General features: G+C 43.7%; 2 protein-coding genes across 2 annotated transcripts in view; both read left to right on the forward strand.

Annotated features, from left to right (window-relative positions):
* Positions 1-4,781: 4,781 nt before the first annotated feature.
* Positions 4,782-7,591, forward strand: LOC125759942 (uncharacterized; the record flags this gene model as incomplete). The annotated part of the gene is made up of 3 exons (XM_049419462.1): positions 4,782-4,914; positions 4,976-5,046; positions 7,484-7,591. Coding segments are annotated over exons 1-3 (312 nt in total), but the record flags the coding sequence as incomplete, so codon positions are not given.
* Positions 7,592-21,105, forward strand: part of LOC119405620 (phosphatidylinositol phosphatase PTPRQ-like) — a 98,635-nt gene continuing 85,121 nt past the window's right edge. Inside the window, 7 exon segments of the mRNA XM_049419463.1 lie at positions 7,592-7,642; positions 7,644-7,710; positions 9,178-9,486; positions 10,084-10,383; positions 15,439-15,545; positions 17,872-18,076; positions 20,702-20,808. Of these exon segments, the coding sequence (XP_049275420.1) occupies positions 7,592-7,642; positions 7,644-7,710; positions 9,178-9,486; positions 10,084-10,383; positions 15,439-15,545; positions 17,872-18,076; positions 20,702-20,808 (1,146 nt within the window).

Consider the following 21,105-nt stretch of genomic DNA (forward strand, 5'->3'; position numbering starts at 1 on the left):
GCGCTGGCTGCCGTATTCTCGCGCTCCAGGCTCGCAGATGCCTGGAGCGCACCAGCCTGCTGACGTGTCGTGGTGCATCGGCCGGAGACGCTAAGCAAAGCCCAAGATTTATCTCGCACAGTGACAACAAACAATGAAGTCCACATGAAGGAGTGCACAGTGTAGTGTTGTGTAGTTTGGTGCGGTTTGGCCTTGCGAACATGCTCAAAATTGTTGTTAGTGTAATCTCCAACCAATTTTCTTTGCGCGTACGCATCCGATGCTTACATGTTTTCCTAATTAGGGAGAGCGAGCCTGTGTCTTTACATGAGGGAGATGCATAGACCAGCAGATTTTTTCATAGAAACACAAGCAATGGTAGGGCAAAATATTGTTGGCCACGTGTAGACGCAGCCACAAATGTATGAATGAATAAACGGAAAGTCGGGAGCATACTATGCAGCTGTGATAAATGTATATATCCTTACGTAATGTCGTTATAACATTAAAACAGGGAGGAAACGAAAACTTTGGAAACAAGAAAATTCGGCAGATCCCACGCATTGTGGTTATCGGTTCCATGCGAAGCAATCAGTGTGTAGCTGTCTACATGCTGCATTTTTTTTCCTTTGATCCAAGCGTTACGAGGTGAATCGACACATTTTTGTAAATGAAATAGTTGTGTACAGATCCTAGGCTTACCAGGCACGTTCCCTACAACGGTGTTTAAAAAGTAACTTATGGTCTGACGTATGGTGAGATGATGTGAATAGCCTACGCAGCATTCGTTAGCATACTCCTGCGGGCTCGAGCAACGCTTGAATGTAGATTTGCTGAGTCATAGGAATACAAATGAAATGTTTATTAGACTACACTGGAACCACAAGTGATGTTAAGCCGACATCACGCCTGTATCATCGGAGTACATAAGTAATGTTTATTGTCCTGTGATAAACATAGATAGCCAACACTGCAACCACCATTGACGTTGCGCCGACATGACGCCTGCATAGCATTTTTTCCAAAACAGTATGAAGACCTGGCGTGGTTCTGCGGAAGAATACCCGAATGCCACGCAGAATTCATGGATTTGATTCCTGCTGGGATCCTGTCTATTATTTATTGGATTCATTGGGTTAATGACGGCCGTGCCGGATTTACTTAACGTTTTCGCGTTCCAGTTACCAACGAAATTTCTCGCCGTTCCCAAGTAGTGAAACACATGTGAAACTGTGAACAACATGTGGTGCATGCCCGCATACCTTTGCCCGCCGTATACCGGCATCTGCAACGCGTGACTGGAAGAAAGGGTTCCATGACCTACACTACAGACTTTCTCCTAATTTGTCACATGACCAGACAGTCATGTTCGCCGTACGCTCACGTGCTCCTATGCCAATTTTAGTGTATACCAGGTCAAGGAGACAACCACAAGAGCGCCTAGACGTAGGCGGCTGGATAGATAGATAGATAGATAGATAGATAGATAGATAGATAGATAGATAGATAGATAGATAGATAGATAGATAGATAGATAGATAGATAGATAGATAGATAGATAGATAGATAGATAGATAGATAGATAGATAGATAGAAACGCTTAAAAGGCCCTTGGTTCACTAAGATGTGCTTCGTATTTAAAATATATTAGAGTGTCGCAGGAAATTCGAAAGTGTCTTCAAGAGCTTATTGCAGAAACAGAAAAATATGTAGTGCATTAAGCAGTTTCTTATCAAGTGTCACTGGATTCACAATTGCCACCTTACAAGCCAGCTCTACTGCGCTGCTTCATGTATTGAATGCGTGCACGTTTCGAAGAAAGTGTATTCTTTGCTTTGCTTCCATGCCACATATTAGGAGGAGGAAGGAAATGAAGGAAAGGCAGGGAGGTTAACCAGACGCGCGTCCGGTTTGCTACCCTACGCTGGGGGGAAGGGATGAAGGGATTAAAAGAAAGAAAGAAGAGGGAAGAAGGCAATGTCAGGGTACATATGCACCTGTCCATTGAATGCCTACAAGCGGTCGTTTAAGCCGGTTGATTTTAAAAACAGCAGTAATGCTCGCGTCGCTTTGCTGGCCTGCGATGCGTAGGGCCACGATCCGAGGATCTTCTCTTCGGAAAACATAGGTTTTACATAGGTGAACCTCTTCGTGAGTTATACTTTTCTGAAGACAAAAATTAGGCTGCCGCCAATTCACTCATTTTTGTGGTTTTACGTATCAAAATCGCAATATGATTTTGTGGAAAGCTGTAGCGGGAGACTAGGCTTGGATTCTGACCCCCCGTGGTACTTGGTGATGTCCCATATTTATGCGCAGGCTTCTCCATTAGAAAGAGCAAAGGTTTCCCACAGCGCTAGCTGTGGTAAAACTGTGGATCTCTTCGTGCTTAAATTTCAGGCTATCCCCTTCTCATCGCTGCGCCTACTGTGAGTGATGTAACGAATAAAGAAGCAACAGTACGATTTGGTGCATGGCGCCACGGCATAGATACAGGCGAAGGAAATCCTGTGAGGTATTGGATTCAGTACAAGGTAAGTTAGCATTTCTGTTTTTTTTAACACGCCTCTACAGTGAGGATGTGACTTGTCGTGACCGAATTTCAGGCAAATGCCTGCTCTGTTCCTTGTGCATTTATATGCCCACTTTGATATACGAGCATAAACACTGAAAACATTGTTAATTAGCAGTTGCGTGACATTTACACAAAGCCGTCAAAGCATATGACATTTATGTAGCAGTGACAAATGGTCACTGTAATAAACCTAGAATGGAGCACAACGAACGCAGCTGGACTGTGTGTTTGTGCGTGCCTGTGTAGTGGAAGCACAGGTCCTCGTACTTCGTTGATTTAAACCCGTTTTTACAACAATTACTGAAGCACTTCGTAAGTGAAACATGAAGCAGACTAATAACATCATTGCTTTCTTGTTTTTAACATCATGAAAATGAAAGTTCGATGAGAGAGATAGCTGCACCCCTCCAGGTACAAACACTGAGAATACCTGGTTCCGCGCCTCTCACCTTCAAGGTCAGCCAAGTTTATGCAACCGTCCCTGAGCTGTGTCAACGCCTCGGGAAATTGTTTTACACATTGCCCGCGAGATGGCGCAAGGTTCTCGCCGATGAGTTCACGCCGACATTTCTTCAGGGCATCAGCGCCTTAATCATGTGCTTCTTTCGACGCACCTCGATTTGATATTGGAGTCTTAGCAAGTTACGGAAATACAGTACGTAAATACGGTAAGGCAGTACGGTAGCGTTCCTCCTTTCCCGCTGGTTGTGCTTTGGCAGCTCAACGACAGGGAAAGGAGGAGCGGTACCGTACTGCCTTACCGTATTTGCGTACCGCATTTGCGTAACTTGCTAAAAGACTCCATTATCGAGCAGAGCTGCAACTGTCTCTGCTAAGACACGTCTCGCTTTCCTGTTATGCATGATTTCTAAAGAGAAAGGATCAGCTGTCAGGCTTTATTCGATCAATCGTGTCGACCCAGTTTTCGAGCAGCGGGTTTTCAGGTTCTGCGAAATCAAAGAGTTATTTGTGCTTGAAAGCGTTCAAACTCCATAATTGTAGCATTAGTTCTATATGGATAAACAGACAAAAGGAGCGAAAATGTGGCGAGATCTGATAACTTCTGGCAACCCGAGAATCACAAAAACTTAGATGGCAAAGTTTTATCCCATGCCTTACTTCGATATAACTATTAATTCGCTATAAATATATTGTAGGCCTACGTATTTCAATATGTCCTGTTTCTTATCCTTCGGAAATGGGTCTACAAACATCACTTTGTAAAAGGCTCTCAGAACGCCCTTCAATGCAACTGGACTTGCAATGCATTTTCACAGAAATACGCAATACATATTTAGATACAATATTTACAAGGTTCAAAGTAATGGTAATAACCCTTTCTCCCCGGGGACGAGTATAGTCCTCATGAGATTTTACACCAAAATGACCGATGATGACTTTACTCGTCATTAACAAAAACTTGTCACACATGAAACCAATGACGACTATACTCGTCATGGTTGTCTTTCATGACGCGAGGTGACCACGCTTGTCCATGTTGTGCCATATGTGCCTTGGCTTTCATTGCTTTGGGCATTTCTCGATGTATTGCCATGCGGTGAAGCGACCTTCGAGTTATCTTTCTTTACGCAATTAGTGGAAAAAAAAAGAGCCGTGGAATGGTGTCATTTTATTCAGAAAAAAAGCTCTACAAGTTCAGAGAAAAAAAGTTCGGGCAAATTTGGTACAATTTTCATTTTTCTCACTGTAGGCAAATGGCTATACCTGATAGAATTTTACGTGCCAAAACCCCCACAAGGCACACCGTAGTGGAGGCCTCTGCACGAATTTTGGCTGACTGGGCTTCTTTACTATGCAGCCAAATGCACGTATACGAGGGTATTCATCCATTTCGCCCCCATCAAATGCGGCCTCCGAGCACGGGATTCAAACCCACTTCCTCGACCTTCTAAGACCGACACCTTACCTGGTAAGCTACCATGGCGAATCGCGATGTAATGGCAGCCGCCTAACTACTGAGTGTGTAGTTTTAGGCAGTTTTAAGCCGTAGAGACATTTCTTATGGCACAGGCTAAATGCGCAGAAGACGAGCACTGCGCTCGTGTGGGTCAAGCCTCTATCTTTCCTCGTATTCTGTGCATTTAACTTGTGTAGTAGTATCACACCAAAAAGCCCAGACTGTTACCTTACTGAGGTCTTATTGTAGCTGAATATTAAACAGGCGCAAAGTGAAACTTGGAGCACCGCAGTCGTCGAAGCAACGCAGATGGTGTATGCCACAACGGTAAAGGGACTACGAAGTGATACCTACTACGACCTGCGTGTCTTGGTCATCGATCAAGACGGCATGTACAGGGAACGTGGCGCAAAAGTCACGCGTTTCAGAACCGCTTGTGGGGGTGAGTGAATGCATTATTTGTAACATATGTAACTTTTTAAAGCTACTGTTTTATTTTTCAGAACCGTTGCGGCCTCCTCAAAATGTGGACATAAGCAACAGCAGCACGAGCGAAATCATCGTGAGGTGGACGGTAAACCACTTTATTGCTCCTATAAGGAGTGCGTTTTGAGTTTTGGAAAAAAATACTCAGTGTATAATGAGTTCTGTCACATTTGAAGCATGCGACTACATAAAAAAAGTATCGATATAAACAAAATACATATACATTTCTTGGGCTCCTGTTCGGCCACCGCCAGGTATGTAGGCTAATGACAGAACTGAAAGTTGCAAAGTGTCCTCCAGGCAGCGTATGCGCGATGCATTCTTTGAGTGGTTTTATGTGGTGTTCTTTCGTAGGAATCGCGAAGTCGGCGGGGCTGACAGGCAGGCTATTCACGCAATATTTTTAAGCGTTCGTCTTTTGTTAGACACCATATTATTGAGAACTAACATGCATTAATGCCAAGGAATGTATATGGGTTGTTATTTCTATTAATTATGATATAAATGTGAAGAAAGTAAAGTGGATGAAAAGAGAGCATGTCGCCGGCAGGATACGAACCTGCAACCTTCGAATAGCGCGTCCGATGCTTTACCAATTGAGCTACGGTGATTGTCACCCCCGACCACTTCATTGGGTATATCTGTGCATGTCAACCACGGAGTGTTAGTCAGGGTCGATCGTAGCCATGGCACCGAGTGTGGAACCCTCTTTTTCTGCCTCCTGGCGTCACGTAGCACGTGATCGTCTTAAGTGTTGGCAGCTGACCAATATTCCCTCGCATACTACCTGAAGGCATCAAGTCTGCCAGAACGAGACCCTCGCTATGAATGAACGAAAGAAGGGGAATTTTTAAGCGCTCGTTTTTGTTTGTTCGGCACAACATTAGTGAGAACTAAAAGACAAAAATGCCAATGAAAGTATAGGGGATGTTATTTGTAGAAATTATTATATAAATTTCAAAAAAAAAAAACGCAAAGTGGACGAAAACATACTTCGCAGACGCCAGCAGGCAGAAGAAGAGTGCTTCACACTCGCCGCCATGGCCTCGATCGGCGCTGACAAAAACGGCCAGGTTTAAATGCGCAGATATACTCAATGAAGTGGATGTGGAGATGACCGCCGCCGTAGCCCAGTTGGTAGAACATAGGACGCGTTATTCGAAATTTGCAGGTTCGGTCCCTGCAAGTGGCATTGGCTCTCCGTGAGGATTGTAATTCATGCATTAACCAGGAAAAAGCTAGTAAAGCTACGTCCAGGTGCAACTGGTGCTGCTTCAGGCCCGTTATTTGCTCTTACAATCCATGACATAATAGTGTGCTGCCTGATCTACAGTGTTTCAGACCAAGCTTCCACTTTCGTTTTTATTGTGGAAGTGCTGTTAGTCTTGTATAAATGTTTCATTATTACGAAATGCAGAAATAATACGTGACTGAATTATTACAAGAATTCCTCATTTTTCATTGTCTCGATCAGAGCTGTCTTTAACCCTTTCCCTCCCATCCGGAGGTCACGAATATTAGGAGGAACCAACTACCGCTATCACTTTTTTAGGCATAAACACTGCTGTAAAATTTCTGCAGAGTAGGATTCCTGTTGGGTCTCGGGCATGCCATTATTATAAGCAACACCTACATCGAGAAAACTTAGTTCCAACAAGGCTTGTGGAAGTGCAAGAACATGCTGAAAAACAAATTCACATCCCACTAATATACACTGTCGGCTCTGAATTGCCATCAACTGCTCATTTGTGTAAATGAGTATTCACAGGAACAGTGAATTGCGTGAAAATCACAAACTTACCCCTACCTAGGAATATGCGAACGCTATACGCACCTGCCACTTGCAATATAGTCTTATTGCTAAAGTGACATGCAATTTAGCCCATTTTTTGTCAATTTCTTGGCATTTACATTATGTATTCAAAAGCGTACAGCACTTGCCCTATGTTTCGTTACACATTTTAGTCCTCCGCTTTTGCAATAGCAGAAATGATGCTTACACGCTGCGACTGCTTAACTTGAGCAAAAGAAAATGTGGTTTTCCGCTTGATCCAGTAGATGTGTTGTTTGTTCGGTTCCGCTAAAAAGTAATATTTCGAGATGAATCGAGTAACAAACTTAGCACACTAGGCAGTGATGACAATTTCGTTCATGGTAAAGAGGTGCATAGCAAAACGTTAGTAACGGTACGCAAAAGGTAGCAACTGGTGCAAATTTTAACTGTCTACTAAAGCAAACAGGCAGGAAGACGTAAGTAATGGTCAAATAAATGCTGTAACAACCGCTGTTGCTACCGATTTGCTTGTAGTTACTAGTGTTTTCCAACATTTTTATAGAGTGTATAGTGTTTGCAAACTATTGTCTAATACTGGCTAGTGTCGGTAAGTCCTGGATAATGTACGCTAATTTCGGCTTATGTTGAAGATATCCTTTTGTAACAAAAACACTGGTTTTATTCAACCGCAATTCTACCATTGAAATCCCTACCTTGTTCTTCCACTTTTTCGCCTGTTCATTCAACACAGAACCCTGGCATGGAGTATTGGCAGTGCTGGAGCGTGAATGTTGTACTCGAAATCAATGATACGACACTGGAGTTCAACTTGACCGAGTCTAACGCGAGGCCCGGTGATATGTATAGGATACCGACGACTCCGTTCATGGCAGTGACAATCCGACTGCGGACTAAGAACACCGGACAACAAGTACAGTTCATGGACCAAGAGATGGAATGTGACATCAGCCGAGGATGGTGAGTACTGAAGAATGCTTTTAACGCTATAGAGTTACATAGCGCATTACGCGCGTAATTTATTGCATCCTACAAATGCAGGTTTCGTAATCCTCGTATATAATGCAATGCCGACTCGCACGCTTGAATGCTTAGCCTCTTCACTGTTAAAACGTGCCGCACGCCATTTTATTAGATCTGTATGACTTTAGCATAACTTTACGGATTATATGCAGATTGCTTAAGAATTACATCGTTTCCAACGCGATCACAACAAAAACAGTTGGAAGCGTTGGAATGCGCACTCAACTTTTCTGTAGGCCTCCCTATTCTCTATGGTTGCGACAGTAACTCGATGTTTGTTTATATTCATTACGACTTACGTTCCTTTTGATTGTTTCACCTAGACGAATGTTTCGTCAGGTCGATCCATTAGCAAGTACGATTGTTCGTTACGCTTTGCATGGAACGCTATCATTTTATTATTGTAATTTCCAAAGCTATTTGAAAAATTTCCTCCAGAGTTGGTTATTAACTGATTTATTGATAGTCCTGCAGAACGTTCACCAACCGGGCCTGAGGTCTCCCACGGGGGCTCTCAATAATTTATTGTAAGTCAGTTTCTGGGTAGACGATCAGAAATATATCATATCCACAAACCGCTGGTCCGCTGGTCACAAAGCTATGCATGCCTTGGCACGAAATGTCATCGCAACCTGGAGTCCTTTATCATTCACGCAGGTTCGCAATGAGTAAAATTACCAGCTTGCCGAAAATGCTTCTCTCACAATTATTTCCTCAGAAGTGTCCCACCCCCGGCTTTCTATTACTTTTCACAACCGGTAGGTACACCGCTGTGGCGTAGCGGTTACGATGCTCGGCTGCTGACCCGAAGGTGGCGGGTTCGATCCCGGCCGCGGTGGTCGCATTTCGATGGAGGCGAAATGCCAGATGCGCGTGTACTGTGCGAGGTCAGAGCACGTTAAGGAACACCAGATGGTCAAAATTTCCAGAGCCCTCCACTACGGCGTCCCTCATGATAATATCGCGGTTTTGGGACGTAGAACCCCAAGTATGATTATCATTAACTTAACCGGTATGTTTCAGATATGTCAACCACAGAGCCATTGAGCTGAAATTGAAAGCCTTTGAAAACCTTGTAGGAGTAGGGCTGGGAAGTGGGGCGTCACTGCTAAAACGCCCTAATTCGTGCGTTAAATGTGTGTGTGCTTCTCAATTTTATCACAGTGCCTTCTAATACAGATAAATTTAATACAAACATGTTCCCTATTGAAGTTTAGAGTATGCTCTGCGCAAGCGCAAACACGATTGCTTCTGCTGAGTGTGGGGTAGCAACACCGTGCTACGCGCAATGCATTGCGCGAGGGCTCGGAGTCGCGTACGCTAACGCAAACGCGTAGCTGTACGCATATAGCGTGCTTCGTGTGGTTCGGGCTAATGGTGGCGTTCTTGATTCTCTCGACGCAGCTCCTGGAGCGGTGACGAACGTTAAGCTTCTTCGGAGTGGCTCTCGCAATGCTACTATCTCTTGGGGTCCACCGGAACAAAAGAACGGCGTTATTCGGAATTATCGCGTCGTCTACACGCCGCTGGCGTTTCTTATACAGCCCTGTCAAGCGCTCAACGAACCAGACACGACAGTGATGGTGTCACCGACCCATCACAGCGTGAACCTGACGCCACTGCACCCCTACACCAAGTACCGTCTCTCCATAACCGCCCTCACCAGCAAGTACGGCCCGGAGAAGAATACGACGTTCGAAACTGACCAAGCAGGTGAGGTCATTTTGGTGTTACATGCCTGACGTGCACGTTTAGCATCGGGCGATGACGATACAGGCGTCTGATAGTGTTGAGACTGCTTCTGTTTCTTGCCCTAATTAACAGAGGTCCCTGTGCAGCACTGTGCGGCAGTATCTCCTTTTGCAAGTTAATTTGTAACATCTTGTAACTATATAAAACAACTGCGTGATTATGATACTCGCAATAGCGAAGACATGAAAGGCTGGATGCATACAGCAAGAACAAAACATATGCTTTAGTTGCGGTGCTCGTTTCTTGTTGTGTTTGTTTAAACAAGTGGTTTATAAATACCCCGAGTGAGCTGTCACCAACACCAACTGGTTATGTAAAATTCTCCAGGGCATTTTTAATCTCTAAATATCATCGGGTAAAGTGATAACTGTCATGGTGTTGAGCGTACAGCCCACTGTGTCGACATGTGGTAAGGCAAACATTCAATCATATCCCTTTTACAAGGACAAACAAACAATCAGCTGCATTATTTTTGATCGTGATATACGCGTTCAATTACTCCATTTGCTGCCACGACAAAACGCCGAGGAAAACGTACAAATGCTGATTTTACTGCAGTTCCTGAGGGAGTGCCAACTCAGCTGCGGTACACAAGATTTTCACAGGACACCGACACGTTAACGTGGGCCGAGGTACCTTGTGAACGACGCAACGGGCCGATTACATCCTACGCCGTGGAAGTGTACAGCGATGACCCTTGGGAGACCAAGCTGCGAACCAACAACACAGTTTCTGGGACGTCGGTGGCCTACCGTGACCTGATGCCTTACACTCACTACCAAGCCGAGGTGTACGCGTGTAACGGTGCTGGTCGATCGCCATTCTTTGCCTTCTTGAACTTCACTACGCCTTCTGCTGGTAAGTTCTTCTGTCACACAATTATTTTCTAGAGTAATATCATTGTTGCCAGGCAACTGTACAAAATTGATATACTGGTGACAGGGGGCTCAGCTTTAAATTACACTTCGTTCGTCAAAGTTCGAGCACTACACAGGCTCGTTTTTCAAGCGAAGCTTCTTATGAGTTCCAGATCTTCAGTGTAGAAAAAGTAGACCATCAATACCTACCTCTGAGCTTACACAAACGTGAAGACACTTTCTGTTATTATTGCGATAGCAATTATATGGACACTCTGGGCAGATTTTTGCCGTCGCAGTCAGGTTCCGGATATGTATATGTATATATATGTACATAAAAGCCGCAAATAAAAATATTTCAGAATAAAAAATCCGAAGAGCGCGATCAGGGATGCGAACTTGCGCTGCCTTAGACGATTACGCCATGCAGCATTAATTCTCCACAAAACTAGCTGCAGAATACAAACGCACGCGACACTGGGTGAACCGCACGGGACGGCGAAAGGGGCGAAATTAAAATTATGCGAGATGCGGGCTATGCTGCACCGTTGCGCGCTCTGCGTTTGCATCTTATCCGCGCAACCTAGGCTTGTTTTTAATTTTGGGATTGTAGCACCGCGCCACTCGTGGACAGTTGTCCAGGGAAAAAGAACAGCGTTCTGTGGATCGTGGTGGCGCGAGCTAGTGGCAACGCTTTCGCTCTTGTAGGCTTATGCCACAGGAGGGAAGAAACAATACGATTTATGCGTGTTAGCCTTCCAATGGAAATGCAAAGTGCGTGTCTTTTTGGTTTTCTCGCGCCTGCTCTTCTCTCCGCTTTCCAACACACGCACTTTGCATTTCCATTGGAAGGCTAACACACATAAATCGCTTTCAGTTTATTTGCCACATTTTCTTTTTGTTGGGCACTGTGAGAAGAATGTTGATTAGTAACCTCCTCATGCACGGCTTTATCGCTTGTACGAGACAAACATTCCTGGTAATCGGAACCAGTGTTGCAACCAAGTTGAAGACAGTACTCGCTCGTCGTTTACTTGAAGCATCATGAAATTCGGCTGATATAGTGAGGCATAGTTTATCTGAATAACCGATCTATTCAGTTAAGCTTGTATAGTGCCTTTAATTTTTATAAAGATGATGAACGGGCATGTCCGAAACTTCCCGGCATGGAAGTATTGCCCACTGACGTGCTTGATTATCATGAGAGATAACGTTATTGTTATCCACTGATAGTGCCCGATGCCCCCGCAAGCATTTGGTCGTCGGAACCGACTGAAAGCAGTATCAAGGTACAATGGGACCCACCTGTCCGCAAGAACGGTGCTCTGACAGGCTACAAGGTACCTCGCATGTTTTCTACTTTTTCAAGCACTATTAATTGTTGAGTGAATGTGGAACATTAAGAGGACGTGTCTCTTTTTTGAAATGACTAAGAGCATTGACATATCACGTATGGCGTAAAAAAGCATGAAAGAATATATCAGACTGCTATCGAAGAGTTTGTATCAGAACACTACAAAGAAAATCGGTAATGCCCCTGCTCCGGAAAGACCTTCGTCCCGGCTACGAGTCCCGGATGAAGCGAATTCCTTGTCATCTAAGGAACTCTTTTTTTCGGAGAAATCAGTATGGATTTCCTTGAAGCTTTTTGCTAAGACTGATAAGACGGGTTGGTGACAACTTTCCGTGAACACATCTGTTTAATATATTTGAAGGACAGAAATTAGTACTGCTCATTACATGTTGTTATCATTGTATAAATAGTTGCCTCGGATAAAGCAAAGAAGTAACCCATCGCAAATATAACTGCTTTGCCCAACATCAGCATCTAGGAATGTCTAAAATCGATAGTCAAACCTGAGACTGATCCTTCAGTCAAAGCTAATGTGATTGTGCCAGGAGCTAGAGCTTTTTCACGGTAGCAACTGTGATACGTCATTTTGTGAAGCCGTTACTCTCCAACCTGTACAATCTAAAGCAAGCGGTAAAACACCAACCGATGTTTCTTAAAAGCTAATCCACACATTTTGAGGTCAGTTCAGCCTTTATTTGCGGGATTGCTATTACAACCAACGAGATTGATGTGGAAGTCCTCGACCGTCTATCATTTCTCCTTGCGCAGTTGAACTCTACTCTGGCCCGCACATTCAATGGCATTTCTGCGAATTCCTGGCTCCCGAAGTCGGCATTGCTAAACACCTCGGACTCGCTAGAGTTTACCCTACAAGGTCTGGTTCCGGGGTCAGCGTACTTGGTCTGCATAGAAGCTAAAACCAGTGCAGGATTCGGAAATGCCATTTGCGACAACTTCAGCACAAAGGCTTCGGGTGAGTACGCGACAATGCCCTGGTTCGCGATCTTGTGGCAGAATATCGCAGCCGCGACTCGCAAATAATTATGTGGTAGGCACAACTTTTGAAATCACGAGATAGTTAACACAATACAGATGCACTTCTCTTGAGCGACAAGAAAAAAGTATCCTATAACTTTGCAGAGCGGGTTGTTACACCAGAACGCAATACTTGCAATGGAAGTTCTATTTTATAAAAGAAAGTGCGGTATGAGTAAGTTGTCTCTATGTACGGAGGTTATGGACTCGTGTGATTTTGGGTAAATGTTAAGGTTCTTATGCTTTTCAGCCGATGGTATGCTCATTTTTGGACATCACTGTGAAACTTTCCGTGTCGTACGTCGTATTTTACGGCAGGTGTACGCAGTTCAGAGTGAAACGATTTGATTGTAGGCCGCACTCGATTAAATCGAGAAACAGTTAAGGTACAGAGCCTATTTGAGTGGAAAAAGAAGAGACGTTAGACTTGGAGAAATAAGCGAATATAAAAGTTAGCGACGCGATTTCTGGTGATATAGAATTTAATTGCAAGGATTTGTGCAGGATCTTTTTAACAGCAATTTGACTGGTGCATAATCGCTGTGATAATAGTCATTTTAAAATGTTCATCCGTAGGGAATCGCTGAACAGAGATGGAAGGCTGCATGTCTTCTCTTGTGAAGCGAGATAGATCGATGTAGAGGAAGTTTAGGCTTGAAACACGGTGCTTTGTGAAACTCCACGCTTGGAGGGGGTGGATATCTTTATGTCCTATAAAAGTGTTTTTGACATGGAACTTTTTAGCGTAGTGAAAAATTTGCTATGATAATTATTGTGCAAATTTCTTGAAAGACGAAAGATTAACTCCCTCTAGGATAGTTTCTAGAAGGTAAATATAGGGAAGGGTATGAGTTATTGTGTAGAGTGACCGGTGCGCAATGCGGGTAATAGGGTGCGATGTTAACGAAGGGAAAAATAGGAACCTATGTCGACGTGTTGATGTCTAGCGTCGGCACCTTCCCGTGGGGCGCAGCTCTCACGACCGCGGGAGAACACCAGTGCATGGTAATGGCCGACATGGGCAATGACAAACATATGAGGAGGATAATGATGAAATGAGTTAACGGATAAATTTACCTCATCTCTTGGTAGAGGGGTTCAAGTACGACGCTGGGCACTCAGGTAACTCCGCCAATGTTCAGCTGTATAACAGTAAAACAGCTAATTGGATTATGCAATGGCTCATTTTGTATTAGGCCCACAAAATACTCACCTTCGCCGCCTTTCTTAGCTCCTAAAAAATTACGGGTGCATACAAAATCAGAACGACGCGTACTCTGCCATCACAATTCTGAAGAACAGACATAAATTTGTTACAGTATAACCTTCTCACCAAAAGAGAAAGAGAAAGAGATGGAAAGAAAACGCAGCAAGGCTAACCTGGCTCGAGTGACCGGTTTGCTACCCTGCACAGGGGTGGGGAAATAGGGGTAAGAAAGAGGACAGAGAGAGAGAGAGATAACATGAAAACGAAAAAAAATGGCCGTGTTTCTGCGTGCTTCGCTGCAAATGTCGTCTAAAGACGATAGAAAAGGCGCTGCGTGAGATATGGACGCCATATGGCAATACGTCGGAAAACATGAGTGCTGTGTTGCGGGCTGGTAGTCCCGGCGCAGCAGCAGGCGAAGACCGGCGGTGACCAACGCGACCGGCGGGGACGCCAGCCAGCCCGAACACGCGGTTTGGTGCGAAGCCCCGAAGCAGAAGAAACGTCCGCACTCGAGTACTCTCCACACACTCTTTTATTTACACGTCGCTTGGGTAAAACAGGAATGCCAGAGCGGCGCCCCATGGCATTTGTACAGTGCAATACAGAACCGAAACCGAAACACAGCAATTACCTCGTGCATAGGGCACGGAGGAAGACAAGTTTCAGCGCAGTCGCATTTTCAGCGCAGCTTAGAAACTAGGGTCTTTAGAATTACGTATGTATGCATTTTCTATTAAAGGAACACACCACCTGATACTTACCTAGTCATGGTGCGCCTCAGATATGCGTAATGTTTGCTTTTTGATCGAGAATGTACACAAGTATGAACCTGGTCAGCCGTTCAAGATGGCTGGCCCTTGGGCAAGTGGTTCAACTTTAGCCAAGTGGCTGAATGGAGTGACGTGCCGACAAACAGAAAGACAGACCAAAATTTCTCCGTTTAAGTATCCCAAGAAAGACTATCATCTTTAAAAACATGCACACACACGCAAGACGTTCCAGTCAGAGCCGTTCTGAGAGACCGGTTGAACGCAGAAAGCGCAGTAGCGCTTGCACAGCCTTTTTCTGTGACGTTGGGTCCGGTCGTTGGCCTCACCCATATTATTCACTCTGCCCTTTGCCGATGAATGTCGGACGACACCTTCCGATCACCACTCTAGACTTGAATAAAGATTGCTGTAACTTGGTAGCAAAAATACGACCAAGTTTCTTCGTTAGGTCTGTTGCTTGAAGGCAGTTTTCTCTCGTCGTTGTTAATTGAAACTTCTGGAAGGTCGGCCTAGATATTGTCATAGATTTCTTAATAGCTATGTCTGCAAAATTTTCTATAGGTGGTGTCTCTAAAAGTTCTATAAAATGAAAAAGATGAAGTACACAAAATTTCGAGACATGCGTGTAATTCGGAGCTGGCGTTCATAATTAACACGAGATATAATGTGAATGTTATCCGTTGATAGTGCCTGATGCTCCGGCCAGCACATGGTCGTCCGAACAGACCGAGAGCAGTCTCAAGATACAATGGGACCCACCTGTGCGCAAGAACGGCGCTCTGACAGGCTACAAGGTAACTCACACGTGGAGTCTTCTTCTTAAAGCATGATTAGTTGTCACTGTGAATGCCGAGTATAAGATAACAGATTTCTTTTTGTACATGGTAAATCTATTTAACAAGCAGTGAAAAGATTATACACGGTGTAAAAATATCTGCAGCATATTTTCGGTAAAACTGTTCTACCGAATCCCACGATGTATAGTGAGAGTTTGACGATAGAAAAGTGCCATCCACGATATTGTTGTACAAGCCCCATTCGGCTGCAAAACGGACTTGCCTTGTCCAAGGCTGCAACTGATCAATTGCAGCCTTAAAGAAGGCAAGTCCGCTTGTGGAAAAGTAGGCTCCAGCACACATCCCTGTTTAAAAATTTGTCAGCATCAAAGCTATGTGAATGTAATTTCAAGGTAAGTTTACTGCGTTTCAAAACTAACAGTAATGCAATAAATTACTTTCGGCCAGCCGTAACTTGAAGTGCAATTTATAACACAAGAATATACTAATGTGTTTAATAATCGAATTCAATTACAGTAAACTCTCACTTGTACGAACGTCGGTTTAACGAATATTTCAGAATAAGGAACTTGTAGAAAATCACCGGCAATTTTCCTATGCATTCTATGCAAAAATCTTTCAGTTAAGCGAATTTCAGAATAGTGAATTTTTCAGTTGAACGAACTTGATCCGCGGACCCAGGCTCATTTTTTAAATCAATTCAATGAAGTTTTGTGCACTGCAGCACTGGCATAGCCGATGCGAGCCGCCACTAAATCGCCCATCCATCGGCGGTGGCGCGACATCGCTTGTGCATGCAGCGCCGCCAAGGCAAAGCGGCCGTGCGGGTGACGAAAACGAGCCACGTGCGCATCAGTTCGCCCTTTCTTTTTTTTTGTCTGTCTCATCGGCATCATCGGTACTGTGCGGCCATCTTCATTTCGTGAAACAACAGCGCATTCCACGCACCGTGCGCCCTTGTAACATCAACCAGAAGAAGAAGAGTGCGACATGGAAGTCGTAACGGCTGAGGCAGGTTCAAATCCTGTAACTCTAGCCGAGGCGGTAGCGTATGTTAGAAAGTTGCGAGACTTCGTGTCTCGGCAACAAGCTGTGCCAGAGGCAGTGCACAGAAACGTAGACTCTCTGGAAAGCTTTGTCTCTTCTTGCGCTTTAAGGGCACCAGTCCAAATGAAAATTACAGATTTCTTTTCAAAATAAATTGCATTTCACACTTTTGACTCTAATGTCTGCTGTGCCCAATGCTGTTCCATATTTTAGTGAATATTCAGTTTAGTGAACTTTCAGTTAAGTGAACTATTTCCTTGGGTCCCTTGAAGTTCACTCAATTGAGAGTTCACTGTATATTTTACAAAGAAATTTTATGACATCTGCATATGGCTGCCGCCACGGTGGTCTAGTGGTTATGGCGCTCGACTGCTGACCCGCAGGTCGCGGGATCGAATCCCGGCCGCGGCGGCTGCATTTTCGATGGAGGCGAAAATGTTTGAGGCCCGTGTACTTAGATTTAGGTGCACGTTAAAGAACCCCAGGTGGTCGAAATTTCCGGAGCCCTCCACTACGGCGTCTCTCATAATCATATCGTGGTTTTGGGACGTTAAACCCCAGGTATTATTATTATTATTATTATTATGACATCTGCATATGGCTAGAAAAAGTTGGTAAAGAAACCGGTCCGGTAAACCGTTCATTCCGCGTTAGAACACAGGACTTCATTGGCCAAATCTTGAAAGACGATTTTTTCTTTACATAAGAAGCATTTCTGAAAGAGAAATCGGTGTAATTTTTTTTCAGCTTCGTGCTAAAAATGGTTTCATGGAAAGTTTCCCTTTCGCAATTATTAGTGTTTAGTGCAATCGAACGACAATAAACAAATGCTCATTTCAGGTCCTTACATAGTACAAATCACTGCCTCGGAAAACTCAAACAACCCGTCAGTAATGCCATCGCTTTGTTTCAACGTGAGCCCACACGAGTATCAAAAATTGACAATAAAACCTGAGATTGATGCGTAAGTGAAAGGTGATGTGAAACGGTTCGTAATTAGAACGTTTGCAGCGTAGCAACTTTTATCGACCAGTTTGTGAAGCCGTAACACTTCAACCCGTACATCGTAAAGATAAATACGACACCATAACCAAAATTTCTTTAAAATCAAATCCACCCTTTTCAGGCCAATACGCTATCTATTTCACACATGATTGCTTTGAAGAATACTAGGCGTAGCGTATTTAGGTGATCGTTTACTGTACTCTGCACCGTTACAATTCCCACCACCGCGGTCGATGTGTAAGTGCACGAGAGTCTACCTTTTCTTGCGCAGTTGAATTCTTCCCTGTCCCACACATTCAACGATATCCGGGCCGAATCACGGCTGCCGAAGTCCGAGCTGCTAAATATCTCGGGCTCGCCAGAGTTTTACCTGCGAGGTCTGGTTCCGGGGTCAACATACTTGGTCTGCGTCCAGGCCAAAACCAGTGCCGGATTCGGAAATGCTATCTGCGATAACTTTACCACGAAAGTTTCGGGTGAGTGTACAACCACGCGATGGTTCTCGATCTTGTCGAGGAATATCGCATTCACGACTCGTAATTAAAAATATAGAAGGTACATCGTCTGAAACGACGAGAAAGATAATACACTGCAGTGGCACACACCTTTGAGCCGGAAAAGCATGCGAAAATTTTGCACAGGATGGTGTTAGACCAGAGCTTTATTTCCGCGATAGAAGTTTTCATATTCGAGAATGTGCGGCATTGCTCTGTTGCTTCTGTGTATAGATGTTTCTGAGCGTTCTGATTTATTTATTTAATTTACTTAGACTAATGCTGCTGACTCCACGCGAGTCATTGCTGAGTGGGAAACAATGATTCGGTAAGCATAAAATGATGTTGTACAGAAAGAGTGGTATCAACTTTTTCAGACGAAGGAAGCATCAATATAACTGGCTTAAATTAAATACTATTAAATACACTTAAAATGAAGACAATGAAATTTACATAATAAATGGGTAGCTATGACGGGAACGTTTCTTTATTGCATGCTTCAACAGCATCTGTATATGAGGCATTCATTTTAATAATCGTTAGCAGAAGCAGAGAACGCTTAAATCTTCAGCCCCCTTACGAAATGGAGCGATTGAAAGGCTATGGCGTCCTCAAGTATTGTAACAGGTTCAAATATACACATAACTACAGATATATTATCGTTGAGGTGTTCTTTACCTAATTAAAACATGAAACGTAATTTCGATTTTGATTTGTCTGCGATGTTTGTTTTAGTTTAGCATCTGCCACCAATCTCGAGTCCGACACCTTGTCATAAGAATTAAAAACAAAAAAGCACCGATTTGTTTTGATCTCCAACTTAATAATATTAACCCAACCAAAGGGTCACCGAATATTAATATCGCACTCAAGAGCAGGTAACACGATAGCTTTGTATGTCAAGAATTTCATGTCATGTGATGAATTACGAAGAGAGCGTTTTAAGCGACACAGTCCAGACATTGCTTTGTTAGCAATTTGGGCTGTTTGACCACACAGCTTAATACTTTCGCGCACTTCGCGGCGAATGTGAAAATCAAGATGTTTTTAGCGGGCGTTGCATGATAGGATGTTAACATCAGTTAACTGTCTAGTGAAATAATTTTTATGCTGTTGTTATAGACATCACACTATTTTGCCTAATGTTTGCTGACTTTATCATGTATAGCGAGAATGACAAGTTCATGAAGTCCCTTCTTGAGCTGCATGTGACCATTGGTAGATTCAACAACAGGGATGACACAGTAGTTCGCATACAGCCTTTTTTTACATGCATTAACAAGGCCTCTTGTGTAAAGTAGAAGTAATTACGACCACAACACTGATCCTTGAGGTGCTCCTGATGCAACTGGAAGCACTCCTGAAGTGGCTTGATTAAAATGACATATGGTTTCCAAGAAGTCGAGTAAGACTGTATGTATTTACAAATTATACTATTCCTTATTATGCATGCGAGCTTAAGTAGTGGTCTTGAAGCGTAAGGTAAATGTCAGGCATGTCATGTCAGGTGTTGGTGTGGTAGTTTTAGACACTGGGGTGAAAGTTTCCATGTTGTGCTTCGTATTTTACGACAGGTGCACGTGGTTCAGCATGACTCAAATTTTGCGAAGGCTGAAGCACATTGAATAGAATACAGCGCAACCGTACGGAGTCTCTTGAAGTGTGACGTGGCGATGAAGACGTGGTTCAAGGCTGGACCACGGCACAGAGCCGAACTACACGCTCGCAGGCGGTGTAGAACTCTAAATCATATGCATGTGTCTGCTTGTAATGTGAAGGTCGTATAGGGAAGTAAAATATCTTAAATGGGGGTTATTGTGTATTATTTTCAAAGGTTAATGAAACCTCCATGTAGGACAGCTAGTAAAGGTGACATATCCCAAGCTTTGAATAATTAGAGCAGAATACAATCGCGTAATACTGATTGATATTGTGAATGCGAGGTATAAGAGGAAGCAAACGCTAAAAGGAACAATTAGTTAAATTTGGCATACTAGTGGGCAGGCAGATCCGGACCAGGTGCTGGGAACTGACATAACACCACCGATTTCATAATGTACAACTTTGAAGGTGATTATGCGCGAACATGTTTGTTGAAGAGCACGTAAAATATTTGCGAGCATATTCGCTTTTTCTCCTTCACTGCCACCTTTTAAAAACCGGCACGTTAGTGTAAAACTAGGACTCACACGCATTTCTATTGCAAGGTGAACACACATAAACTTGTTTCAGTTTTACCTTGCCACATTTTGATTTCATTTGGCACCGTGAGAAGAATGCCGCATTGCAACCTTCTCATGTACGGCTTTAGCGCTCGTACCTTGGAAATATTGCAGTATGGTAGCACAGTTGCGAGCAAGTTCCGTCACTGCATATATTGTTTGAAGAGAGCGTACTTTCGTCGTTTGCTTGAAGCATCGTGAAATTCTGGTGATATATTGAAATTTAGTTCACCTGGATAATCGATCCATTCAGTTAAGCTTGTGTAGTGCCTTTAGGTTCTACAATATGATGAACGGACAAGTCCGAAATTTCTTGGCAAGCATGTGTGTCCCACTGACGTGCATGATTAACATGACAGATACCGTTATTGTTATCCATTGATAGCGCCCGATTCCCCCGCCCGCATATGGTCATCCGAACAGACCGAGCGCAGTATCAAGGTACAATGGGACCCACCTGTCCGCAAGAACGGTGCTCTGACAGGCTACAAGGTAACTCGCCTGCTGTGTTCTGTTTCAAGTATGCGTTATTTATTACTGCGGAAGTCAATCACTAAGATGACGTGTTTCTTTTTATAAATGGCCAATAACATGAACATATTACGTCTTGTGTAAAAACTATTGCAAATTATTTAAGATTGCTATCCATGAATTTGTATCACAAAGCTACAAGAACATCGGTAAGGCCACTACTCCGGAAAACCTTGGTCCCAGCTAGGAATCCCGGATGAAGACGAATCCGTCATTCTCTAAGATGCTCTTCTTTCAAAGAAGTCAGTATGGATTTTC

Source organism: Rhipicephalus sanguineus, chromosome 9, assembly GCF_013339695.2.
Source record: "Rhipicephalus sanguineus isolate Rsan-2018 chromosome 9, BIME_Rsan_1.4, whole genome shotgun sequence".
Lineage (NCBI taxonomy): Eukaryota > Metazoa > Arthropoda > Arachnida > Ixodida > Ixodidae > Rhipicephalus > Rhipicephalus sanguineus.